Source organism: Glycine max, chromosome 18, assembly GCF_000004515.6.
Source record: "Glycine max cultivar Williams 82 chromosome 18, Glycine_max_v4.0, whole genome shotgun sequence".
In the NCBI taxonomy this organism is placed as follows: domain Eukaryota; kingdom Viridiplantae; phylum Streptophyta; class Magnoliopsida; order Fabales; family Fabaceae; genus Glycine; species Glycine max.
In genome coordinates, this window is record NC_038254.2 from 53826473 (window position 1) to 53849910 (window position 23438).

Here is a 23438-nt window from a genome sequence, read left to right on the forward strand (position 1 = left end):
ACAACTATAGAAACACCAATCACATGAATTCATTATTATTGGTCAGCTTTTTCACAAATTTACTATGAGCTTAAAGCAAATATCATGTGATGTTGTTCTATAAATCTAAGTTGTACATTTATCAATTACTAGTATTTTAGTGAATGTTTATTTTATATAACTAAAATTTATAATTTATAATAAATAAATACTTATATATAAATTATGAAATAATTTTACACAAACATAAAAATGGAGAAAATTAAAAGAAAAATATTAAAGAAAGGGCAAGAAATTGAAAGGGCAAAACAATTGTAAGAGTTAAAAATTAAAAGGGCAAAAATATAGGTAACAGAAACAAAAGAAGTAAAGCTTCGTCACCGCAGCAACACTGTAGAAACCTTAAAGCTTCCGCCATCCACACCTACTGGTTCTTTTCCGACTACCGCCTTCCCCTTTTTTTTTTCGGTTAGTAATTGTTTAATTTCAACTGATTGTGGTTTTAAATTGAAACAATTAACACAAAGGTAGCAGAGAAGAAGAAGAAGAAAAATTTGAGTTTATTTGCACCGCCTAGTAGTAGCAGACACAAAGAAGAAGAAAAATTTGGGTTTGTCTTTGAAAGGTTAAATATTTTATGTTATATAGAAGTACTAACATTGTGAAAATGGGTCCCATATTTTTCAAGTTTATCTAAAATCTCATATGGTGAAATTATAATATTGTATCATACTGATAACTTCAATAAATTTCATTATAAAAAATATTTACTTTATAATATATTTTGTCATTTTGTGTGCTGCTAAGTGGCAGATTAAGCTACTACACAGCAATATTCATTGGTTATAAAAGTTTTATTGATAAGTCAAACTAAAGTGTGTATCTAGTAATATTATAAGCATATAGTATTATTTATAATAGCAGTAAAAAGATCTTTTACAGTGGAATCATACCACTTGTAAATTTGTTTATTGATAGATAAATTATCTACAATAAAGGTTTCTTTTGGTTATCTAATTTTATTAGTTTCTATAATGGTGTTTAATTGAATATAATATAATGCTTGTTCCTACTCTTTATAAATCATAAGAGATTACTTTTATTTTGAAAAACTATTCTTATTTAAATTTTGATTCTTATGATTTTAATTGTTAATTGAGTATTAACTTAAAATCATTTAATTTCAGAGATGAGGAGATTTTTGGTTGATAGAGCAAGTATTGAGAATGTGAATGTTGTACAACAAGAAGCCGAATTAGAATCGCCACCTAATGTGGTTAATGAGTTTAACCCAAATGAGATTGTGCGTGATCCAGGTCATAGGAAGCTTTCAAATATATTGCAAAGAAAAGATCTTAATATTGTGAATGACATGGAATTAGTTGATGTTGTCAAAGCTGGGTTGGACACAATGAGAGAGAGTGGCTGGAATAATTTTTTTGCCGATGTCCAAGGATTTTGTGTTGCTAAAAGTATTCTGGTACCAAATATGGATGACGAAATACCAGTTCGGGGTCGTTCAAGAGCAGAAGGGAGGACTATCACTAATCTTCATCATTACCGTGCAGAGATTTTTTATGTTGCTATTGATAAAATATGTGTGGAGATGGATCACCGCTTTAGTGAAGGAAGTAACATTATACTTGATTGCTTCTCATGTCTTGACCCCAAGAACTCTTTCTCCAAGTTTGATGTTGATAAGCTTGCTCGTCTTGCTGATATTTATCATGCAGACTTTTCTGATGATGACCGAGGAACAATTAGGGATCAACTTGAAACTTATGTGCTTCAAGTGAGAAGAAATGCTTCTTTTTCCACTTGTGAAGATGTTCAAAGTTTGGCTATGAAGATGGTTCAAACTGAGAAACATTTGGTATTTCCATTGGTTTATAAACTTATTGAGCTAGCTTTGATATTGCCGGTGTCGACAGCATCCGTTGAAAGAGCTTTTTCAGCAATGAAGATTATCAAGTCTAAATTGCGCAATAAGATCAACGATGTGTGGTTCAATGACTTGATGGTATGTTACACCGAGCGGGAGATATTCAAGTCACTTGATGATATTGATATTATTCGAACATTTACCGCAAAGAAGTCTCGGAAAGGACACTTGCCTCGTAATTTTATTTAACCCGCTATTGTAAGATTATGTTTATCTCTTTTATTTTAAACTATATTTTTGTTGACAAAATGACGAGTTTCTTTTATTTTGATTGATTACTATTTACATATTATATACAATGTGAATTTGCTATCTTTAAATTTTTGCCCAGGCTTTATAATTTTTCTGGCTCCGCCACTGTTTCTGGAACATTTACGACTTCAATTTGGACATGTTAGAAAAACAAGGATGGAGGTTCATCTCTAATCATAATACTGTCATCTCCTAAATATTTTTCTAAAGGAAATTTTATGGGTGCGAATCTTAGTAGCAACCCATCATTCACATGGCTAAGCATAAAAAAAATGCTCCTTAAGAAAGGGGTTAGACGGAGGTTGGGGCCAAAATGATGCTAATATTAATGTATGGAGGGATCCGTGGCTGCAGGATAAGCAAAGTGCGTTTATTAGATCACCCATTATTGAAGGCTTGGAAGAGTTGAATGTGGAAGCTCTTATATATAGATCACGAAATCATTGTTGGAACTCGATTTTTCTTGGAGATTTGTTTGGCCAAGATGATGTACATGCAATATTAATTGAGGGTTCCAATTCTGAATATCATGCAAGAGGACACTAGAATTTGGGACTATGTAGGGAGTGAAATATTATTCCTACAAGATCAAACTTGAACTCTAGAGGAGTGCAATGCCCTATCATTTGCCCTTTATGTGAAACTGAAGTGGAAACATCTGTCCACACTTTTTTTTTCTCACTTACAACGTGAATATTGGTTGCTGCAGGATTCAGCTTCAACTGCAAAGTAACATTGATCCATGTGTTTAGACTGCAAAATCAGTATCAGAGTTGTTTCTTCCAGAGCTGGAGTAACGTGCAGAAGCTTGGTGAGTTGGTGCAGTATGTGGTCGGGTAGCTAATAACATGGACATGTTAATATTGCAGTGTGGAAGAAACCCGCATCTGGTGCATTTAAATGTAATGTAGATGCAAGCTTCTTTGCAAACCGATATTGCAGTGGTACTGGCATGTATGTTAGAGGAGATCAAGGCCAATTTAGATTGGATAGAACTTGTTGGTGAACACCTTGATTAAACGTATTGGAAGGAGAAGCTTTGAGATTGCTACGGGCTATTAATCTGATGGTTTCAGATGTGGTGTTTGAGGTGCTTGGTTGACAGATTATGCAGCAAAAGGGAGGATCTATATGAGGCTGATCACTTTATTGAAGAATGTAGGAAGATATTGACATGCAATTCACCTTTGATATGGGATTTATTAGAGGTGATCGAGCTAATGGAATTGCTCATGAATTAGTAAGGATAACCCTATTGTATCCTATCCTCTCTACTTTTCATCATGTAATTCAACATTAATTACTTTCTTTTAAAAGGAAATTCAGCCTTAATTACTGATCAAGTGAATTAACTGAATTGATGATATTTTAGTTTAATCAATTAGTCTCAACTTTGAATCCTAATTATACCGTAGAGTTAAATACTCAAAAGAAAAGATTTATTATTCATAATAATGTTACTAACTTCAAACAAGATTATGTTTGATAAGAAGTTAATATTTTGTTTAGAAGCTTCATAAAAGATTAATATGATTTCATATAAAAACACTCAACTTTAATTAGTATATTTAAGTTAGAATTTATTATTTATTAATTTTCCCATACTTTTAAAAGATAGCATGTTCCTTAAGCATGTGATTTTGAATTTGATTTCTGACTCATATATATAAAATATATTTATTTAGGAAAATCAATCTCTTAATTAAATTTCAATATCTTAAATATTAATCATTAACTTTTGGTTGAAGAATCCTTTAATTCATACAAAAAAAATATTATTAGTAATTTGTAGTAGCTTTCGTTAACAAATTTCACACACATTTTTATTCAGTCATAAAAAAAATTACAAGACAAAAGAATGGTTACAGTTGAATTAAGGTATCATTTAATGAAAATTCTTATGTCCTCTTCCTCTTATATCATCATTAAATTAGTGATCAGTACCCAAGGAATAGATAGTGGGGATTATTTTGTTTTGGAGGATAACAAGTAATTCTTCCTTAAGAAGAGGACAAGAAATTTTTCTTATGTGATAACTTGTACGATAATTGTAAAAGATGGTTCTAAAATTAATGCGTGTAAGTTTTATCATTCTAAAGTTTTTTTTTATAAAAAAATACATAGTTATTTTTAAAAAAAATTGTACGATAAAATGTTTGTTTTTATATAATTAAAATTCATAATTTATAATAACTAAATAACATATTAAAAGTTGGCTTATTAACTAGGGGTTTAAGTTTCTGTAAAAAAAAAGAAGGTATTTGAGTAGTTTGTATGAAATTTTATATTCAAACCTGATTGTCATAAAACATTATTGTACATAAAAACACAACACGTAAATAAATATGTTTAATATGTAAATTATATTATGAGTACAATTTACTATAAAAATATATTTGATTTTAAAATTTATATTTTAGATTTACAATAAATAATTTAAATTGTGATACAAGGTTTTTTTAACTATCTTTTTTAAGAAAAAAATTATTAAAATATAATTTAGAAATAGAGATAAAAAAGGGATAAATTAAGAGGAAAATTTTAGTTAAGAAAATAAAACATACAAATAAAGATAAAAAAAATCTAATAGAAATAGAAAAAAAAGAGAGAACTCCAAATTATATATTTTGTTATATATATAAAGAACATAAATATTCTTCAAATAAGTTAATCTTGTTTAAGTCGTATAAGACTACTAACAACAACAAACTCTCTTTTCAATATTTAACATAATTATTTATCTCAAACTTAAACTTAAGACCACTTATTATACTATTTATTAAATTTTTATTGATGATTACTTTATTTTTTATTAGGAGGAATTTGTTCCTTTTTTAACTTTTTTTTTATGTTTAAATGCTTTGGTTCCTACATTAATGTGGATAATAAATGTATTAGTAAAAAACATTCTTTATATTGAAAAAGTTATATTAATTTAGAAAAAATCAATGTAATATATAAGATGGTGATATTTTTTTAATACATTTTATATCAATTATTAAAAATTTCATCTAGAAAACATTTTTGGATTAACCGAGAACCCATGTAGAAAATATTTTTTTAGATAGATTCTTTATCAACTGATTTAGATATATGGACTTCCTTTGTAATTTTGCAATCTTTTATGAGATATTTCTAGATTGGTTGTATTAAGAAATGATTTATAAAATACCTTCTACATCTATTCTTTGTACATTTCTATCTAGAGTATTAATGTGATTTGAAATTTTTGAAATTGACTTTTTTAATTAATTATACTAAACTAATCTGAAAAATGTTATATATATATATATATATATATATATATATATATATATATATATATATATTCTTTATGTTATTGGTATGAAATATTTATTAACTTTCTCAAAAAATCATAATTGACTATCTTTAATAAAATTCTTTTCTCTTAATTATATTTTTCATCCAAAAAGCTTAAACCTAAAATCTTTTTTAAGAATTTTTTTTAATGCAACTGATCTATAAAGTCCAAGACAAGTTTATTTATTTATTTGAGTAATGCCCTGATACTTTTGTCTTGCTCCAGTGTTCCAATTATTGTTCTTTGGTTTGACAAATTCAAGACACCTTAGACAAACGTTTATATTAAAGCTACGCGTCTCGAAATCGATCTTCCTCTTGTATAAGTATGGCTTGGGTCTTCATTTCCACTTAATACATGCAAAGATAGGGCCAATGCCAAGTTGATTTTTAAAAAATGTTTTCTAATTTGTTAATTTTTTTGGCTAAAAATACTTTTATTATTTTATATTTTAAAAGATTTATTTTAGTGTTTTATCTCTCACATTTGAATTGATGCTGTCCTTAAAAATAATGAACATTTTCGATTTTGAAACACAATTTTGTATAATTGTGATTTTATCGAATTAAGACGTGAAATTTATCTGATTAAATTTATTTATATAAAAATTTATCATGTTAAAAATAACTATAAACATAATAAAAATTACATAAAATGTAAACCACAAGCATTTGATATTAATTTTTTAACTACTTATCCCTTTCATTTTAACTTGTTTTCCTATTTCTAATTTTTTCTAAACAGATTTGGTCAATGATTAACAACCATCTTGTTTGATAATTATTTCTTTTATCATAAATCTGAAATATAATTTGTATATTTTTTTTATAATATATAAAAATAAACATTTATTTTATACAATACTCAAACTTATCTTGTACTATTTTATACTTGTTTTACTAAAAAGACATTAAACCACATACGTGATTCGTGTTTTTGGTGTATTACTTTTTTTCTGGTTTTCTACATATATCTTTTTTGGAAGTTAAGAAATTATATTTAAGATATGGTAATATATATATATATTTTTTGGGTAGTTGGAGAAATAAAAACATTAAGAAAATTAACTCTTTCTTTGGTAAATTTAACTTTTAAAAAAATTTGCTATCCATAATAATTTTATTTAATTTAAGTAAGATAAGAATGTCTCTCATGTATGATTTTGATCAAAATAATAAACCTCTAATGGTGTTTGATGCATTTTCTGTTTGTACCAAATTAGCATTGAAATCCTTGACATACATAATTTTTGAAGTGAAAAAAAGAAAGAGAAAAAATAAGAGCAAAATATTTTGATTTAAAGTAAAATAAAAAGTGAACAATTGTTTGGCGGTTGACACGTGACAAGCCGGTAATATATATATTAAAATAATAAGATCGTTTGATTTGTGAAGATATTTTTAATTTTTATTTTTGTGTCTAAATTTTAATTTGAATGGAAAATGAAAATTAGGTACGAACATACGGTAACACAGTAATAGGTACCGGAAATCAAGGAGGGGATTTTCGTAAATTCCGAAGTTATCATTGCGATTCGCGTATTGTTTTGCTTCCGTGACGGCGTTATTGATTCCGTGACGGTGACGGCACGGCGGCTGTCAGATCTCTCTCTCTCTCTCTCTACGTCGTTTTTTCTCTCTCTAGAATCTATTTGTGGCCTCTGAGAGACCCTTTGGGAGGAAACGCCAGAAAACCCCAAACTTTTGTTCTTCCTCTCTTTGCAATCTCTATACAGAAGATTTATGGATAACAGGTGCAAATCTGGTTCACTGCAACACTGTTCCGTCGCAAATTTCTTCCACCGACAAGTGCTTGACTTCGTGGTTCCGTCGCTTTTTCAACCCTTCGATAGATTCATTCCTTGGTTACGCTTTCTATCTCCCAAATAACATTCAAGCTACCCTCTTTGTCCTGTTATTTTCTTCTGAAAAAAAAGGTTAGTTTTCATCTGGGTTTTCTTCTTTAAGCCCGATTTTTCATCTTTTGTTTTATGTTTTTAAATTTAGTTTCTGGGTTTGTTGGGAATGGTGTATGATGTTTTGTGTTGTTTTGGGATTATTAGGCATACTTTTTGTGCTGTGCTTGCTTTGAATTCTCTATTAAGATTTAATTGATGGTGTTTTATCTGATTAAGGGTGTGGTTGGATAAATAACATAATTGAACGCTTATTGAATAGGCTTTAGGTTGTTATCATGTAAGCCTGTATATAAGTTGTTTTTATAATTAAAGAGGAAATAAGGTTAAATTGTTTTTAATGTAAGTTTTAAGTTGTTTCTGAACTGTTCTAGAGATTTATTGAAATAAGTTGAATAAGCTGTTTTCATAAGATCTTTGAAATACTACTTGGTTATGTCATAAGATAAGTTTAAGGTTATGTTTGAATAAACTTTTCTATAAACATTTGTAAGAGAATAAAATAAGAAGGAAAAATGAATTGAATTTCTTGAATAAATTAAAATGAACTTATATACTGAAATTTTATTAAAGTTTAGATGATTTTAACTTATGGGAGAAGCTCAATCCATTATACCTTCTTTTTTCTTTTCTTATAAGTGCTTATGGAGAAGTTTATCCAAACATGACTTAAATAAACTGCAAATAAGCTCTTCCAAATGCACCTGAGTTTTAAATTGAGCTAGTTTAAAAACTGTCATATGATATAAAATGTATGATCATATCATGTTTTCATGAATATATTATACCTTGATTGTCTAACATACTGGTGGGTGGTATGATGCTTAGGGCTTACAGTTATTGACTAGGACTTTTAGCAAGCAAACTCTCCAGATTGTGGCTTTCTGAGTTCTAAATCTGCACGAGTCTTCAGACAGAGAGATTGCAAAGTGATTTGAGACCAAATTATGGTGTAAGGACCAAGATGGCCGCTTCAGCCCATTCTTCTCTTAAGAAGATGTCATGGGCTAAGGGTCAATCCTCTGGTTGGACAGCTTTTGATCTCAAGCAGAGAAAGAATAAGGATTTTGAATCTGAAGTTGACGACGACCCTTTCCCAGCTATAGGCCCTACTGATCCTATAATCAAGAAGAATCATGTTCCCGCAAAGCCTTTCTCTTCAGTACTTCTCCCAACTAAAAATTTCCCCCCATTGAATGAGGATGGGAATAGCAAAAAGGCAATGCTAGGTTCTGATTCTGATGGAAAATATTGTGGGGCTACTACTCAGGAAGATGTTAATTTAGCTATCAAAAAGCTTAGAGAGCAGCATCTTTGGGCTGAACATAGCTTGATAGACGATATCTTCACTGCTGTTAATAACAATATCGACAAGGCCACATCTTTATTGGAAACAATGGCCCCTGCAGTGAATTTTGAAGAATCCAAAGTATCAATAAATCCTAGATCAACTACTTCAGATGATACTCCTTGTATGGATAAGACTGATGATAGTCTTACTTCAGAAAAGGTTGAGGATGACATTCCCTTCGATTATAATCTTGTTGATAATCTCCAAGACAATGATAAGGACTTGGAGGATAGAAATGCTCCCTCAGGTCAAAAGCTATCTGGTGTTGATTACTTGAGATGCAAAATGAAACTCTTGAATTCTGTTCCTGTTGAGCCTGAATGGGAGGATGATGATATTTACATTAGCAATCGAAAGGATGCATTGAGGACAATGAGGTATGAATGCTAATACATGTATTCTTTCTGGAAATGGTGTTAGTTGTTATTTCGTACATGCTTTTATTGTTTGGCTATTTATTTATCAGCATTATTTTGTCATTTTTTCTGTTTTGCATTATTTTCTCAGGTAATATATGCATACTTATGTATGTATGTATGTTTTTTCTTCTGTTGTCTATTTCTATATAAGATGACATGGTGAAATTGAAACACCGTGTAGTGAAGATGGATCTACATGCAGTGAAACATATTGATCAATGCTTGACTTAATTTGACCTTATCAAGATGGGATTTGAACAAGTTCCTGTTTTGTCATCTGCTATACCTATAATGTCTTTGGTCTCAAAACTACTTGTAATGTGCTTAGAGAAAAGATTTCCTTAACCTGAATCAGTTACAGTAAAAACAGCATTAAGTAATGAATTTATGTCTGTGGTGGTGCCTTCTGTTTTCATTTATGTCTGTAAATAGTAATATGGTTTTTGACTTGCAATAACTTCTTGAGAAAGAGCAGAGCCTATGCTGATTTTATGTGATGGCATTTCCAGTTTTGCACATTCTTTTAGATTTGAAGGGTCTTATTAATCCATTTTATCATATAACTTCTCTTCAAGATTTTTCATTTGTAATCACTTTCAATTACAGGGATTTCATCCTTGTCCATAATTAGAGGTGAAACCATTTGAGTTTTACAACAGTTATTTTATTGAAAAGATCACATGTCTGTATACAGATGGTCACTCTGAATTGAGACTTCATACCTTTTTAATTAAACAGGTTAGCATCACGCCATTCTAAGGCAGCTTCTAGTGCTTTTCTAAGAGGTGATCATTTTTCTGCTCAACATCATTCAATGAAAGCTCGGGCGGAATGGCATACTGCTGAAGAACTTAATTCTGATGCAGCCAAAAAAATTTTAAGTATCAGGAATAATGAAAATGATATCTGGAGACTTGATTTGCATGGTCTTCATGCAACCGAAGCTATTCAAGCATTGCAAGAACATCTCTACAGAATTGAATGCCAAGGCTTCTCAAAGAGTTCAGCCACTTCAAATGGAGTGAAGGAAAATGGGCTTGGACATTCTACTCTTGGATCTTTCAATTTCATGGACAGGGAAAAATTGGATACACAAGCACCATTACGGCTTAGACCGTTAGCTTTACATGTCATAACAGGTATCTTGCCTACTTTTTTTTACCATGGATAACATATAAATTCTATGTTTATACTTGTATAGGTAATTATGCCTCTGGAGAAGTTCTTTTTGATTTTGCATATGCATAGGCTAATGTGCACTTCAACCAACATGGGTAGCATTTAATTTTTGTTATGCCTAGATCTCCTATACAATACTGTTTATTCTCTTTCAAAAGGTTTTTTGTCATGTCTATTTGGACATAAAATTTACAGTTTTTAGTGTCTGTTAGTTGTCATTTTACTGAAGCAAACATTCTTCAAAATCATACTAACCCTTCCGTTAATCATATAAATAAACATTCATTCCTTGTTTTTGTATTCCTTTTTTCTATTTTTTGGTCAGCCATTTATTTTCTCAGATTTGTGAACTTGGTAATTCTCGTGAGTTGTTGATAACCTTTGGAAGATATGTCAAATTCTCCAAGTGATCACCTTACTTCTATATGTTTTAAAATATATTGTAATCTGACATTTTATCTGTTTAACCCTTCTCTTATTCATGGAATAATGTAATTATCTGTTAAGATTAGTAATTTCTTTCTTTTTTCCCCTATAAGTTAATCATGCAACTTGAACAATTTTAAAGGTGAAAACACTAATCATCCTGTTTTGCATGCAACTGGTGTGGCACATGGGTTCCTTAACCACGTTTTGTGGTTCGATCCCCGGCTTGGGCATGAAATTGCACTTGGGAGTTACCACTTTATCCCAAAATGGGCCGATCCGATGGAAGGATAATTAGTTGAGTGTCAAATAAAAAATTCCAGATACCTCTTGGTTACACACACACAAAAAAAAATGTTGTGCATGCAACTAGGTCAAGATGGGATCTATACATGGATGAAAAATCCAGCCTAGCCCATCTTACTGTCCCCACTATGAGTCATGCTTCTTTCTGCTGATCATTTTCTTTTACTAGTTGTTTCTTTGGGAAAATTATAGAAAAGGAATATTATATCCAAAGAACTTCTCCTTTGGTATTCTTTTCCAACCTTTTCTCCAAATCACCAGTTATAATACTTGTTGCTTACCTTGGCACCATTCAATGAATTTGTTTATTTATTGAAAATTTATCAATTTTCTTGAATACAAAATTAGGATTTTAATTATTCATTTAGCAAACCTGTATCCATGCTTGGGATCAACAATCGGCATTAAGCACAGCCCTAATTACATTTTCATTTCTACAGGCATCGGTAATCACAGTCGAGGACTGGCGGCTCTTCCTGCAGCTGTCAGAAGTTTCCTCAATGAAAACAGGTGGAAAATCTCCCTATGGCCTATGCAATATGCTATCTTTACTGCTTCCTTCCCTTCCCTTTGCTCCCATTAACATTGTTGAGGACATTGAAAATGAATAAAAAAATGTGTAGCCTAGTGCATGAGATACCCATTATATGCCTCTAGGAATAAGGTTTACTTTGGTTCTTATCTTTTTATATTTTGTGTTGTGCTGCAGGTACCGTTTTGAGGAGATGAGACCAGGAGTAATTACAGTGTGGCCCAAGTTTCGTCAAAACTGATTTTTGAGTCCCCGTTAGAAACTTGTTCTTGTATTGTACCATTTCATAGGGATCATATACTTTATGAGTATTTAGCAGTGGTGAGATTTAATTCCACATATATTGGTCTCCCTGTTGATGTAAAATAAAACATTTGCCTTGGCATTGAAAATTAATTCAGATGGAATTATTTATTTCAGACATCATGCTTGTTCTATTCTACATTTTCTGCAATTACGACTTCATGTCTTCATCAGATGTTACGGTGGTTCAATTCGCTAGGAACTATGATTTTGCTTCAATTACCGTTAAACACTAAATATGAACCATCGTTTGAACTCTCCTTACAACAATATCTCACATTCAATATTTAGTCATCAATTTAATAGGTAAAAATAAAAAAGAAACACATTTTATTAGTTATTTAATTAATATTGGCTACGAGATAAATTAAAATTATTAAATACGTATTCGTATCAATTTATGTTAGAAATATTTTTTTTTGACAATTTGGTGATTTTTTTTTTTAAATGGATAGTTTCCAAACAAACATTAACATGTAAAAACAAAAGGTTCAAAGAACAAAGTTAATCAACTTTATATTGTCTCAATCCAAGTATATATTGTCTCAAACTCAACTTTATTTTCATCCGTTATTTTCTAAAATTGTTAATCAAGAACAAAGTTTTCTTAAATTACACTCTAGTTTGGATGGACACACTCACATGGACCCAAGAACATTAAGTGAGAGCCACATTAGAAACAACAATGAAGGTTCCCTAATATTGTACTTTTCTTTACGAAATTTCCTTGATATTCGCCATGCATGTCTTTATGACAATAGGTCTTGTCCTGGACTAGAAAATAAATTAAAACGAGTTAAGATTCTATATACGTATGAATTTCATTCAATTGCACAACATGTACTCATCTTACTATTATCCTTCTAGTTTCTGTGGGGCATATGCAACAAACTTCTCTAATTTGTGGTTCAATAGAAGAGGTACCTCAATTGAGCCATTCTCTGATCCTCCAAATTCCACTTCAAATCTTATGGCAAACTTTGGAACTACACAAAGAACACCCAACACTACCACCACACCTTCACCACCCTCCTTAGACCCTTACGAACCAAAAGGGCCTCATGAAAAGTTGTACACTGATTTCAAAATCTACTGGCCCTTCACCATGCCCCTGACTTCAGAAGCTGCAGCAATTCGTGTCATCAGAAACTTGGAGCATCTTGGCTTGTACTACACACTCTTTGTGTGGATCATACTCTTCATAGTCCTCATTCCTCATCGTAAGTTGTCATTGATTATCTTGGTCATCATGACCTATGTGATAGTTATTTATTGTTTAGTTCTAAGGGCATACCCCAAATCTATTTTCCTTCATAGAACCATAGATAAAAAGTTTGTGTTGGCTTTGCTAGTGTTTGCAACATTTGTGCAGCTGATTTTGACTGAGGCAGGGATTCAACTTGCTGTGACTTTGGCTTGTGCTGTGCCTTTTGTTTTGGTGCATGCAGTTTTGTGGGTTAGTCATCATGCCTTTGAGATTGAGGATGATTCTGGCACCAAAGAACTGACTCCTCTTGTTGGCCATAATGGATGTGCATGTCGAGCCAAGGCTCTAGAGAATGTTTGATGTTTGATTTTGGTTGTACATACTACATTGTCCACTTCATAGTTTTAAATTGCAAGTTAAAAGGAAAAAATGTTCATAGTTATTATCTCTCTCGATATTTTTATTTATATTTTTTCATAAATATCTATTTATCTAGTGAGTTTTGAAAAAAAAAGACTTAATTAGTTTGAGAAAATATTTGTGTATTTATTTTCATAGTTTTAATAAATATAAAAACTATTCATCAATTTAGCATAATCTAAATAATGTCATAATTAATTATCTCAATACTTTATATTTTGTGTAACGTAAATTAAAATAACTTTAACTCATCATTTGTTGTTGTTGTTGTTCACGAGAGCTTTAACTCATCATTTCAAACGCGAGAGAGACGAGAGAAAGAAAATACAATGAAAATAAGTCCCTTATTTACATTTTAGATTTCAGTTTAATCCATTAAGATAAAAAGTTTTTCTTTGATCCCTGTCTTTCTTAGTTCACATGACATCTTTTACAATTTATTATGCGTTACCCATTTGAGCAAATTAATGTAATATATAAACTAATTAAAGGATCAATTTGATCACCAATTTTTATAAAATGATATGGTTTTTATTACTAACATAATGATAAAATGTATAAATATTAAAAAATTATGACAATAAAATACGAAAAAAAACTTATATATAATAAATTCATGAAAAATAATACTTGAGTGATAAAACTAAGTGAAAAAAATTATAAAGAAAAAAAAAACATGTAAACTCATTAGTATCGTTGTCAATACGAGAGCATGTTGTACCTAGGAACCAAAGTGCATTTTTACCATGTTGCAGAAGTTGTCGAGATATTGATAAGTTTCAGTTTTACTTTTATCCTTTATCACATAAACCCACAAAACTTTAGTGTAGTCATCAACAATATTCAAGAAAAATAATGAGATTCCTTATGAGATGGTGTGTGATATTTTCCCCGGAAATCATTATTAAAACCAAAAGCTTTGATTCTTTTCATTATCACAAAGGAACAGGATTTTGTTGAATGTATTTCTTAAGCAAGTGATTCAAGATTCGAATCATGATTTTGAATATAAAATAAATTATGTTGAGAAAAAAATATTCACCTTGTGTGTGTTCATGATTTTTGATGAACATTAGTTATTGTTTCTCGCTGGATTACTTTGTACCAATATCATGATTAACAAAAATAAATAAATAAATAAAAAGCATTGAGAGTTTGCTATTTAAAAAACAAAAACATTGAGTGGAATGTGGTTTTGTGAACAAGTCAATAATTTGCATGGAGGAAGAAACAAAGATTAAAGTAATGGTTTGAGTGATATATAGTGAAATGAAAGTCAATCTTAATATCTTTAATGCGTTCATGAAATACTAAGTTGTGAGTGATTTGTATGATACTTATATTATCACAATGCATAAAAGTCTATTGTGATGAATGTCATGGCACAATACTCAACTTTTGTAGAGAATCAAGATATAATGGTTGCTTTTTGCTCTTCCAAGAAATAAGAGAATTTCTTTGAAAGATGCAAAACATTATTATAGACTTACGATAAGTGAAATTACCACCGTAATTCATCAAAATAAGCATACAACTCCAAGGAGGAAGACCAAGGAAAAAAAATACTTGGAAATTGAGTGCCTTAGAGATAATGAAGAATGTGATCAAAGAATAACGGTCGAATGAATTGTAGTAGGAGAAACAATTAACTAACAACATGCATAACATAAGTGTCTTTAAAAGAATACAAATATTGGCGCTGAAATCCAAAAACCAAATCTGGACAGTTAAAATTTGTTATAAATTGTCAATGTATTATTCTCTATTTGGTGCATATTCATAAGAGACTAAAAAGAGTAATTTTTAAAATTTTAAAACTAAAATATATTTAAATTTAAGGAACTATAAAAGTTAAACTCCCAAATTGAGAGACTAAAATACTAATTAAACCTAAAAATATTGTAAATTAAAATAATATTTTTGAAAGAAAAAAAAATCAACTTTGGAAGCTTCTTCCTCCTTTTCATTCAACTTTAGAAAAAGTTATCTAGAAAAAAGGCCGGCAATGACACCATATATACCTATACACAGGGACGGATCCAGACAATAAATATCAGTGTGGCTAAAATATAAAAAAAATTATAGACTAAAATATATTGAAAATAAGAAATAATGTTGTTTAAGGAAATGTATTTACAATGAAAATCGTCTATTATCCATTTTTTGAAAATGAGTTAAAATAACATTATTGTTGATTGTTTCAACAGCATCTATTTCTATAAAAGTTATAAGACAATCATTTAACCATTGATAACTCATTTTGTTACATAGTTGACTCTTCACAAATTTCATAACTGAAAAAACATGTTTCACACTTGCAGTTGCTACCGGCAAGACTAAAGCCAACTTCAAAAGCCTATAAACTATATAAAATGTGTTGCACTTTTTTGTTTCCACAAGCTTTGCACAAAGGTCTGAAAGTCCTTTTAACTTTGCAAATTTTGGATCACATCGAACATTTCTGACATAATTCTGAAGCTGATGTCGTACCACCACTTCTAGCACATCTACAAAATCATTTGGATAAAGTTCAACCATCCTCAACAATTTTTTCACATCAAAAGCTTCAAATGATTATGAGGGACTCAAACATGAAACAGATTGTAAAAGTTCAGTATTATCTTCATCAAACCTAGCATTGAGGTCATGCAACTACAAATCTAAAACACTAAATAAATAATCATGCTTAAAATGATGCAAATTAGAAACACTAGAAGTGGTAGCATGTCGTCTAGGTTTCTTCCCTTGCACATACAGTGCATCCAAATCAGGCACATCAATATCATGCTTATTGCAAATTTCCATAACCTTAGATATAAGTTCTTCCCATCCATCATTCCTTATTTCTTGTAATTCTTCTTTGGTGGCTTTGACAAGTGATAAAACATTCAAAAGATCTTGATCACGCTTTTGTAGCGCTACACTTAAATCATTTGTAAATCCTAAAATCTCAACCATCAGGTATAACATGAAAATAAAATTAAAGGACTGAAGCACATCTAGCAAAAGCATAGTTTCACCATATTTTTCAAATGACATATCTTTCCCGACTTCTTCAAGTACCTCAATAATGACACCATATATAGTCATCAAACTAGTGAAAGTCCTAAAGTGGGAACCCCAACGAGTGTCACCCGCTTTAGTAATAGATGATTATTGATTTAATCCACTACTAGTCTCTATCTGACCCTCTTCAATCAATTTAACAAATTGAGATACTTGTTTGTCCCGAAGCAATTCTTGTCTCTATCCTTTTGAATCGTAAGAGCAGTCATAAAGTTATTGCCCGGAGCACAACCTATTACATTAGCTATCTTTGGGTTATATATTTATTTCATTAAAATTTTATTTTAATACTATATGTTTATTATTTTAATATCATAACTTAGTGCTGATTTATAACTACGAACATGTAGCCTTTGTAAAAAAACAAACTAAGAACGTGTAATTATAAAAAAAAACGTTATTTTTAACATTATATTATTTAACATTAGTAAATATTTAATATTTAAACAAAAATAATAAGTATAAAAAATTATCTTAAAAATTAAAACTAATGATTTTTGTTATAATTACATGTTCTTTAGGTTATTTTATTATTTACCAATTAGCATAATAGTTAATTTTACTAAATATCTATAATTTAATAAACTAACGTAAAAAGTTTTTAGTTAAAATTATAATTTAAAAAATTCTGGTGTGGCTATAGCCACACCCTGCCTCAACGTGGATCCGTCCCTGCCTATACACTCTTGAAAAAAGCATAAATTGTTGGAAAAAAAGAAAAACAAATTGTAGGCGGAAGAAGCTTCCAACGCATGAAAAGGAAGAAGCATGAGCTATATGGTTCGAAGTTTCTATGTAATTTCATCACAACACTAGTTAAGACTTGGAGGATGATCATGGAAGTTGGAAGCCAAATATTTTAAATTGGCATCTTGTAGAATTGGCGATCCTCTTGTGTCATGGATCCTTTGAGTCTTTCTTCTGTTTCAGAACAGGCCAGGGAGAACAATGTAAACAATAAGTTCTTGCTTCCAAGAAAGCCTGTAAGTTATGCAGCAGTAGTGCACCTTGTTTTGTTTTCCCTCAAAGTTAAATTTGACTGATGCTTACAAACAAAAATAGCCATTAAGTGGCCACTTGGTAGTTGCTATGCACCTTGCTTCCTCCTCAAAGTTGATTTTTTTATTTTATTTTAATTTTGGCTTTAAGTGGCCTTTTTATTTTATTTTGCAAATCATTAACAACAAAGGCAAGGCAACCAAATCCAATCATATACAGGAAATTGCGTCGAGGGTCAGCTGCAGGGAGATTTCCAGAGAAACAAATTGAGGTACAAAATTGTTAATCTTTTGAGTAAAATGTGTTATAAATCTTTCAATTTTCAATCAAAATTGATCTTATGATTTGTACCTATGCTTTAAAGTGAATGATTTTGATTATGGTATTTTTCACAATTAGTAAATTTCATTTTTCTTTATGAAACTAGAGAGATACTAAGGTGAGAAGTGATTACCCAAAATTATGCTTTTTAAAGTATAGAGATGGAGATCAATTTTGATTGAAAATTGAATCATCTAATGTTTTATCCCAATCTGTATCTCATTATGGTTGTTGTTGTCCTCATCATTATTTTTCTGTTTTGTGTGTTTTCTTTATGAAACTAGAGAGATACTAAGGTGAGAAGTGATTACCCAAAATTATGCTTTTTAAAGTATAGAGATGAAGATCAATTTTGATTGAAAATTGAATCATCTAATGTTTTATCCCAATCTGTATCTCATTATGGTTGTTGTTGTCCTCATCATTATTTTTCTGTTTTGTGTGTTTCTTTGTTTCCTCCCCCTTTCTAACATACATGTCTTTCGTGTTTGCATTAACAGTACCCTACAAATAAGGAGTTACTGAGAACAATTGTGTACTTGAGAAATGCTACAGCAGTATATTATGAGGCAAGAGATCACCATTATGTTCTTCATTTTTGTCATGTTACCCGTGACTTTTCTCTGTTCATGCAACAGATGCCGAAACACTACTTTAGACTGTATATGACTTTTGTCTCCACATGCACTTTGCAGCCTGACAAAATATTGCCTTACAATAAAGCCTATATTGATGAGGAAGATGAAGAAGAGTGGAGCACACAAAGCGACGAGGAAAAAGGTCAGAAGGAACTTAAAAAAACTATCAACAACTCTAACGACATACTCACCAAGAAACGGAAAAAGAAAAGCAGCCACATTGACAAGGTTAGTCATCCAGATTAATTTGCTTGCTCATTTGAGAAAAAAATAGTAACCATATAAATGGGATTTACAAACAAAGTATAGTTTTTTCTTTGCAATTTTTTTTATTACATGTGTAAAAATTAGTTAGGACTATAGACATGTAGTAGTTTCTGACCATATAATAATTTCTCCTGAAGCTTAAGAGATTAAAATTTGAGTAATTCTTCCTAATTTTGACAGGCAAACAAGGAACCTTCTATATCTTCTTCCTCTTCCCATGTGATAAACATCAAAGAAATGAGAAAAACTTTAGAACGCAGAGGCCAAGGATTAACAAAAAATGATTCTGTAAGTGTTTCCATTCGTGAGACATTCATACAGTTCTGTTCAACAAAGATAATTTGTCCACAGGAACATCGTGCTGCATTAGCAGTTAAGTTATATGGAGTTCAAGCAGCACTTTTATCTGCTTTAGGCAACCCTTTTGAGAACCTATCCCAATCCATAAGCTCAAGAAACAGCTCACAGATACTAAGTTTGTCGAAAGCCTCTACCGGGTTCTTGCCAGCAATTTTATGGACTGGAATGTTCATAGTGAGTTTTGTGTACACATTAATTGTGGTTTGGTCTTTGGCTTTTAGAGTGCCTATCATCTCAATGCTGTGCCTTTCTCTTCTGTACTGTTTATCTGTGTTGGTTGCTGCAGCATCAGGGTTTGATGTCATGTGTGGCACGTTTAGAATGAGTGGCATCTTGTTTGCATCTTTAGGGGTTCTTGGCTTTGTTATGCTGCTTCTTGTTGTGGTCTTGCTGGTGCTTTTTGCTTCCTGGAGATGCCCAAAACAAGATGGAGGAGCCAAGTGATGAATGCTTAGTGCTTTGGCATATAGGGTAACTATCAATAATAATAATTAGTTTTCAATTCCTTTAATTATTTAGCCGTGTAAATATGTTATTTTCAATTATGATTTGTTGACAATTATTAGGAGATTGGTAGCTTGATTCACTACATATTAGGGCTGTTCACTTGTATATATCACTGTAAACTAATATCAAATTATGAATAAAAGTTACAAACCTATTCCTCTATATGGTATCAGCCTAAACGATCCACTCATTCCCTATTTCTTCAATTAAGGACGTCGTTTTCCACCCTTGCCTCCCATGGCCGACAACAACTCCTTCATTCCCAACCCCCATGAGCCATCCAAACCCCTTGCTTGCATCACTTTCACCAATGTCACCAAACTTCTTCCCAATAATTATCCTAATTGGAAACAACAAGTTGAAGCTCTCCTTGATGGCTATGATCTCCTCCAATATCCAGATGGATCTTTTCCTTCGCCGTCAGAAACGATCCTCACCGCTCTAACATCTTCGACGCCACTCCGTCGGAAACGATCCCACCACTGCATCACTTCCGGTAACAACTCAGAATCCTGCTTACCAAACCTGGCGTCGACAGGACCGCCTTATATATGGTGCTCTCCTCACCACTCTCTCTAATGAAGTGGCCTCCCTGATGTCTCAAATCAAGACCTCGCATGATCTCTGGATCCTTCTCAAAATCACCTATGCCAAAGCATCTCGCAGCCATCTCAAGCAGTTAACGGAACGTCTCCGTACGGCTTCCAAAGGTACATTCGCCTTTGTTTGCACATTTGTAGATTTAAAAACTTTTGTATGTTTCATCTAAAGTCTAAACTGTGATAATTTTTTCCTATAGTATATGCTACACGTGGATTTGAAAAGCTTTTGTCAACTACGTACCCAGTACCCTCCCCCAAAAGCCCCCATCCAATTAGGGAGCCTTATTTAAAGCAATTTTGATTTTGTTTTTCACACATCATCTTTTTTACATTTATAAAATAACCCGTACAATTTAGTCTAAACATGCATCATTCAAATTTAATAAAATCACTTGACATTTCTAACAGAAATGCAACTGAAAAGTTTGTCAATATAAAACGTAATTAAAAAAATCGTCATCACAAAACTCTTATCAACTGAAAAATAATTTTATTCATATACCACCTGGCGAAAAACATACTCAAGATAGGTATTACAGCAAACTAGATGGAGGAATAATTCAACTTTTGAAGTAGACGTTTTAGGGGTGATTCAATATATATTTAGACTTAAAGTGAAGTCTAAAAATGAGATTTTGTATACTAATTTTACAATAATTTATTAAATTATTATAATTTTTTGGATATTATCTGTTGAACTTTTTATGATGCAGAAACATTACTTATTAAATTATCTTAATGGATTTTGTTTAACATTTTAAATCAATAATCAAGCCAGTTCTTTAAATTTTTATTGAAATATATTGTCGATTTTTTTACCTAAAATTTGTTAAATGTAGTTTTAAACTTCTTTTTGCTAAAATAACAATTATTGAAATGGTTGAAATTTTCTATAAGCAATATATGCATTTAGAAAAGGATTATATTTTTTTTTATTTGATTGATCACGTATTGTTAATTCATGTGGCTTTAGTGGTCTTACGAGAAGTTCAATATGAAAATGTTCTGATTGACTGGTTGATAGTCAATTGCTTGATTGGCTTCTATGAGGTTGAGCCTGTCTGTCGAGAAATTGACTATTTGAAAACAAATGATAGTTAGGTTCCTCTTTTCCTCAGTCATCATCTGATATTAGCAAATGATAGTTAGGTTCCTCTTTTCCTCCCACCTTCGAGAAATTATTATATACTACAGTATAATTAAAGAATTAATTAAAAATGACTACATGTCAAACAAATATTGATCAGAATTCTAGACAGGCAATAAATCTCAAACCATACAATAATTCTCTACCCCAAAAGTCCAATATATCATACAAGAGAGCATCAGAGCCGGCACCACTTAGACAGTGCTAAGAAGCAGTATTAGCAATTGGCAAGTCTGAGTGGTCAATTCTATCAGTATTATTATTAGTCTAAAATCATTTTCTAAATAGTAGGAACTTGCCTTGCAATTCATTCAGTATACGACTATGACTTGGCTTGTGGGATTTTTCTGTATAAAGAGGACATTTCAAATTATAGGAACTATCGATTCTATACTTTGCAGTTGACCTTGAAAAACAAATGTGATTGATCAAAATGTTATTAGAGTAAACAAATTTCAGTAAAAAAGAAGGAAAATGGAATTCACACTTTTGTATCTAGACTTTTATTCAAGATAGTTGTACATATACTTTGTACCTGTATTATTTATGGCCAACAAAGATTGATCTAATTGATAAAGATCAAACTCATATCTAATAAATACGTGTGTCCTTAGTGAATTACCAGAATTTAACTCATCTAAACTTCTTAGTATTAAAAAAACCACTACATGTATGCATTTGCATCTTCTTATTATATCATATATATATTTTTTCTTTTGCATTATTTTAATGATATCAATGTCGATGTAAGAAACAAAACTCAGAAAGGACAACATAGTGAGCCCCCAAAATTTTAAACAGCATCAGAATTGTCAGCAACACTTTCACTATGGCCAGCAAGAGGAGCCAGTTCCCCTTTAGCAGAAGAATCCTCAACCTCAAAGGCATCATAACTAGCCCACAGAACAGCATGAACCAAAAGCACAGGCACACTGCTAGCCAAAGTCACTGCAAGATGTATACCTGCCTTAGTCAAAATCAGCTGCACTGCAGTTGCAATTGCTAGCAAAGCCAGCACAACTCTTTTGTCTATGATTCTGTGAAGCACAACAGAGTTTGGAAATGCCCTCAAGAGTAAAAAATAAAGGGTTGTCACATAGGTCATGATGACAAACAGAATCAATGACACCTTACGCTGAGGGATGAGGGTTATGAAGAGTATGATCCACACAAAGAGTGTGTAGTACAATCCGAAATTGCACATGTTTCTCATGATACGTACCCCTGCAGCTTCTGATGTTGAGGGTATGTTAATGGGGCAGTAGATTCTGAAATCACTGTAGAACTTTTCATGGGGTGCTTTTGGTTCTGGTTCATAAGTGTCAGCGGTGGATTGTGGTGTTGAGGAGGTGGGAATTCTCTGTGTGGTTCCATAATTTGCCATGGCAATTGAAGTGAAAAATTGGAAGATCAAAGAAATATTGCTCAATTGAAAAACTGCTCTTGATGAGAAACAAATGATATTGAGAAATTTGTTCCAAAAGTGTCTCACAGAAAACTATAAGGATAGAGATTTAGATTACTACTTGTATTTACTTTCTCTACGAATATAATTTGGTTCAAGTTGATTCATAATATATAGAATAGAATCTAAGGAAAAGAGGGAGCATTAATTTCTGAGGACAGCTGGTTGACGACGACTTTGAATTTGAAGACTTAGTAAAATGTTTCCTATTGAATAATTTGAGCGTTTGAAGACTTAGTCAAGTGTTACTCATAGAATACTAACTTAACCTACTATTCATTCTGGTTACTTTGGTAAAAGTTTGTTGTTATTCTTCTTCAATTCTAACTAGCTATTTCTAGTTGTATTGTCTTTGAGATCACAATTTCTTTAATATCGGTAATTAGGGAGAAAGAGTAAATTAAGTACTTACCATCTTTAACGAATCTGTAAGGCGTTATTGGATTGGTTTCTAGAATTAGAGAAATTTAAAAAATCCTTTAAGTTAGTTTTGTTGGTTACCTTAGTCCATAA

At 31.3% G+C, this 23438-nt stretch overlaps 5 protein-coding genes across 9 annotated transcripts; 4 read left to right on the top strand and 1 right to left on the bottom strand.

The window, feature by feature from the left end:
* The first annotated feature begins 1168 nt into the window (after nucleotides 1–1168).
* Nucleotides 1169–2171, top strand: LOC121173976 (uncharacterized). The gene has a single exon (XM_041011850.1). The coding sequence runs from the start codon at nucleotides 1169–1171 to the stop codon at nucleotides 2108–2110; it is 942 nt and encodes a 313-aa protein (XP_040867784.1). The 3' UTR covers nucleotides 2111–2171.
* Nucleotides 2172–6923: 4752 nt separating this feature from the next.
* Nucleotides 6924–12042, top strand: LOC100810197 (uncharacterized). 3 transcript variants are annotated; one of them, XM_003552436.5, is made up of 5 exons: nucleotides 6924–7431; nucleotides 8239–9138; nucleotides 9919–10319; nucleotides 11532–11601; nucleotides 11801–12042. In XM_003552436.5, exons 2-5 carry the CDS (start codon nucleotides 8375–8377, stop codon nucleotides 11862–11864), a joined length of 1299 nt encoding a protein of 432 aa, XP_003552484.1. In that variant the 5' UTR covers nucleotides 6924–7431; nucleotides 8239–8374; the 3' UTR covers nucleotides 11865–12042. The 3 variants fall into 3 exon arrangements, with proteins under 3 accessions (XP_003552484.1, XP_040868094.1, XP_006602857.1); XM_006602794.4 differs by having other exon boundaries at nucleotides 7040–7431; nucleotides 8248–9138; XM_041012160.1 differs by lacking the exon at nucleotides 11532–11601 and having other exon boundaries at nucleotides 6995–7431.
* Nucleotides 12043–12754: 712 nt separating this feature from the next.
* On the top strand, nucleotides 12755–13702 carry LOC100810863 (uncharacterized). Of its 2 annotated transcripts, none has more exons than XM_006602797.4 (2): nucleotides 12755–13146; nucleotides 13299–13702. In XM_006602797.4, the coding sequence occupies exons 1-2, from the start codon at nucleotides 12765–12767 to the stop codon at nucleotides 13310–13312; spliced, it is 396 nt and encodes a 131-aa protein (XP_006602860.3). In that variant the 5' UTR covers nucleotides 12755–12764; the 3' UTR covers nucleotides 13313–13702. The 2 variants fall into 2 exon arrangements, with proteins under 2 accessions (XP_006602860.3, XP_006602859.3); XM_006602796.4 differs by having other exon boundaries at nucleotides 13279–13580.
* Nucleotides 13703–17309: 3607 nt separating this feature from the next.
* Nucleotides 17310–19715, top strand: LOC102660528 (uncharacterized). 2 transcript variants are annotated; one of them, XM_006602799.4, is made up of 6 exons: nucleotides 17311–17602; nucleotides 17809–17889; nucleotides 18440–18508; nucleotides 18635–18805; nucleotides 19025–19378; nucleotides 19491–19715. In XM_006602799.4, exons 1-6 carry the CDS (start codon nucleotides 17519–17521, stop codon nucleotides 19527–19529), a joined length of 798 nt encoding a protein of 265 aa, XP_006602862.1. In that variant the 5' UTR covers nucleotides 17311–17518; the 3' UTR covers nucleotides 19530–19715. The 2 variants fall into 2 exon arrangements, with proteins under 2 accessions (XP_014626697.1, XP_006602862.1); XM_014771211.3 differs by having other exon boundaries at nucleotides 17310–17602; nucleotides 19025–19715.
* A 2459-nt stretch (nucleotides 19716–22174) lies between these two features.
* On the bottom strand, nucleotides 22175–23009 carry LOC100810725 (PRA1 family protein F2-like). Its single transcript, NM_001254565.3, has one exon. The coding sequence runs from the start codon at nucleotides 22842–22844 to the stop codon at nucleotides 22254–22256; it is 591 nt and encodes a 196-aa protein (NP_001241494.1). The 5' UTR covers nucleotides 22845–23009; the 3' UTR covers nucleotides 22175–22253.
* Nucleotides 23010–23438: the final 429 nt, after the last annotated feature.

Coding starts and splice junctions, on each gene's coding strand:
- LOC100810725 (NM_001254565.3), bottom strand. CDS start 22,844: ATGGCAAATTATGGAACCACACAGAGAATTCCCACCTCCTCAACACCA.
- LOC100810197 (XM_003552436.5), top strand. CDS start 8,375: ATGGCCGCTTCAGCCCATTCTTCTCTTAAGAAGATGTCATGGGCTAAG. Junction 9,139..9,918: donor GATGCATTGAGGACAATGAG/GTATGAATGCTA, acceptor TTAATTAAACAG/GTTAGCATCACGCCATTCTA. Junction 11,602..11,800: donor AGTTTCCTCAATGAAAACAG/GTGGAAAATCTC, acceptor GTTGTGCTGCAG/GTACCGTTTTGAGGAGATGA.
- LOC121173976 (XM_041011850.1), top strand. CDS start 1,169: ATGAGGAGATTTTTGGTTGATAGAGCAAGTATTGAGAATGTGAATGTT.
- LOC100810863 (XM_006602796.4), top strand. CDS start 12,765: ATGTACTCATCTTACTATTATCCTTCTAGTTTCTGTGGGGCATATGCA. Junction 13,147..13,278: donor CATAGTCCTCATTCCTCATC/GTAAGTTGTCAT, acceptor TGGCTTTGCTAG/TGTTTGCAACATTTGTGCAG.
- LOC102660528 (XM_014771211.3), top strand. CDS start 17,519: ATGGATCCTTTGAGTCTTTCTTCTGTTTCAGAACAGGCCAGGGAGAAC. Junction 17,890..18,439: donor TTCCAGAGAAACAAATTGAG/GTACAAAATTGT, acceptor TTGCATTAACAG/TACCCTACAAATAAGGAGTT. Junction 18,509..18,634: donor CTACAGCAGTATATTATGAG/GCAAGAGATCAC, acceptor TGCACTTTGCAG/CCTGACAAAATATTGCCTTA.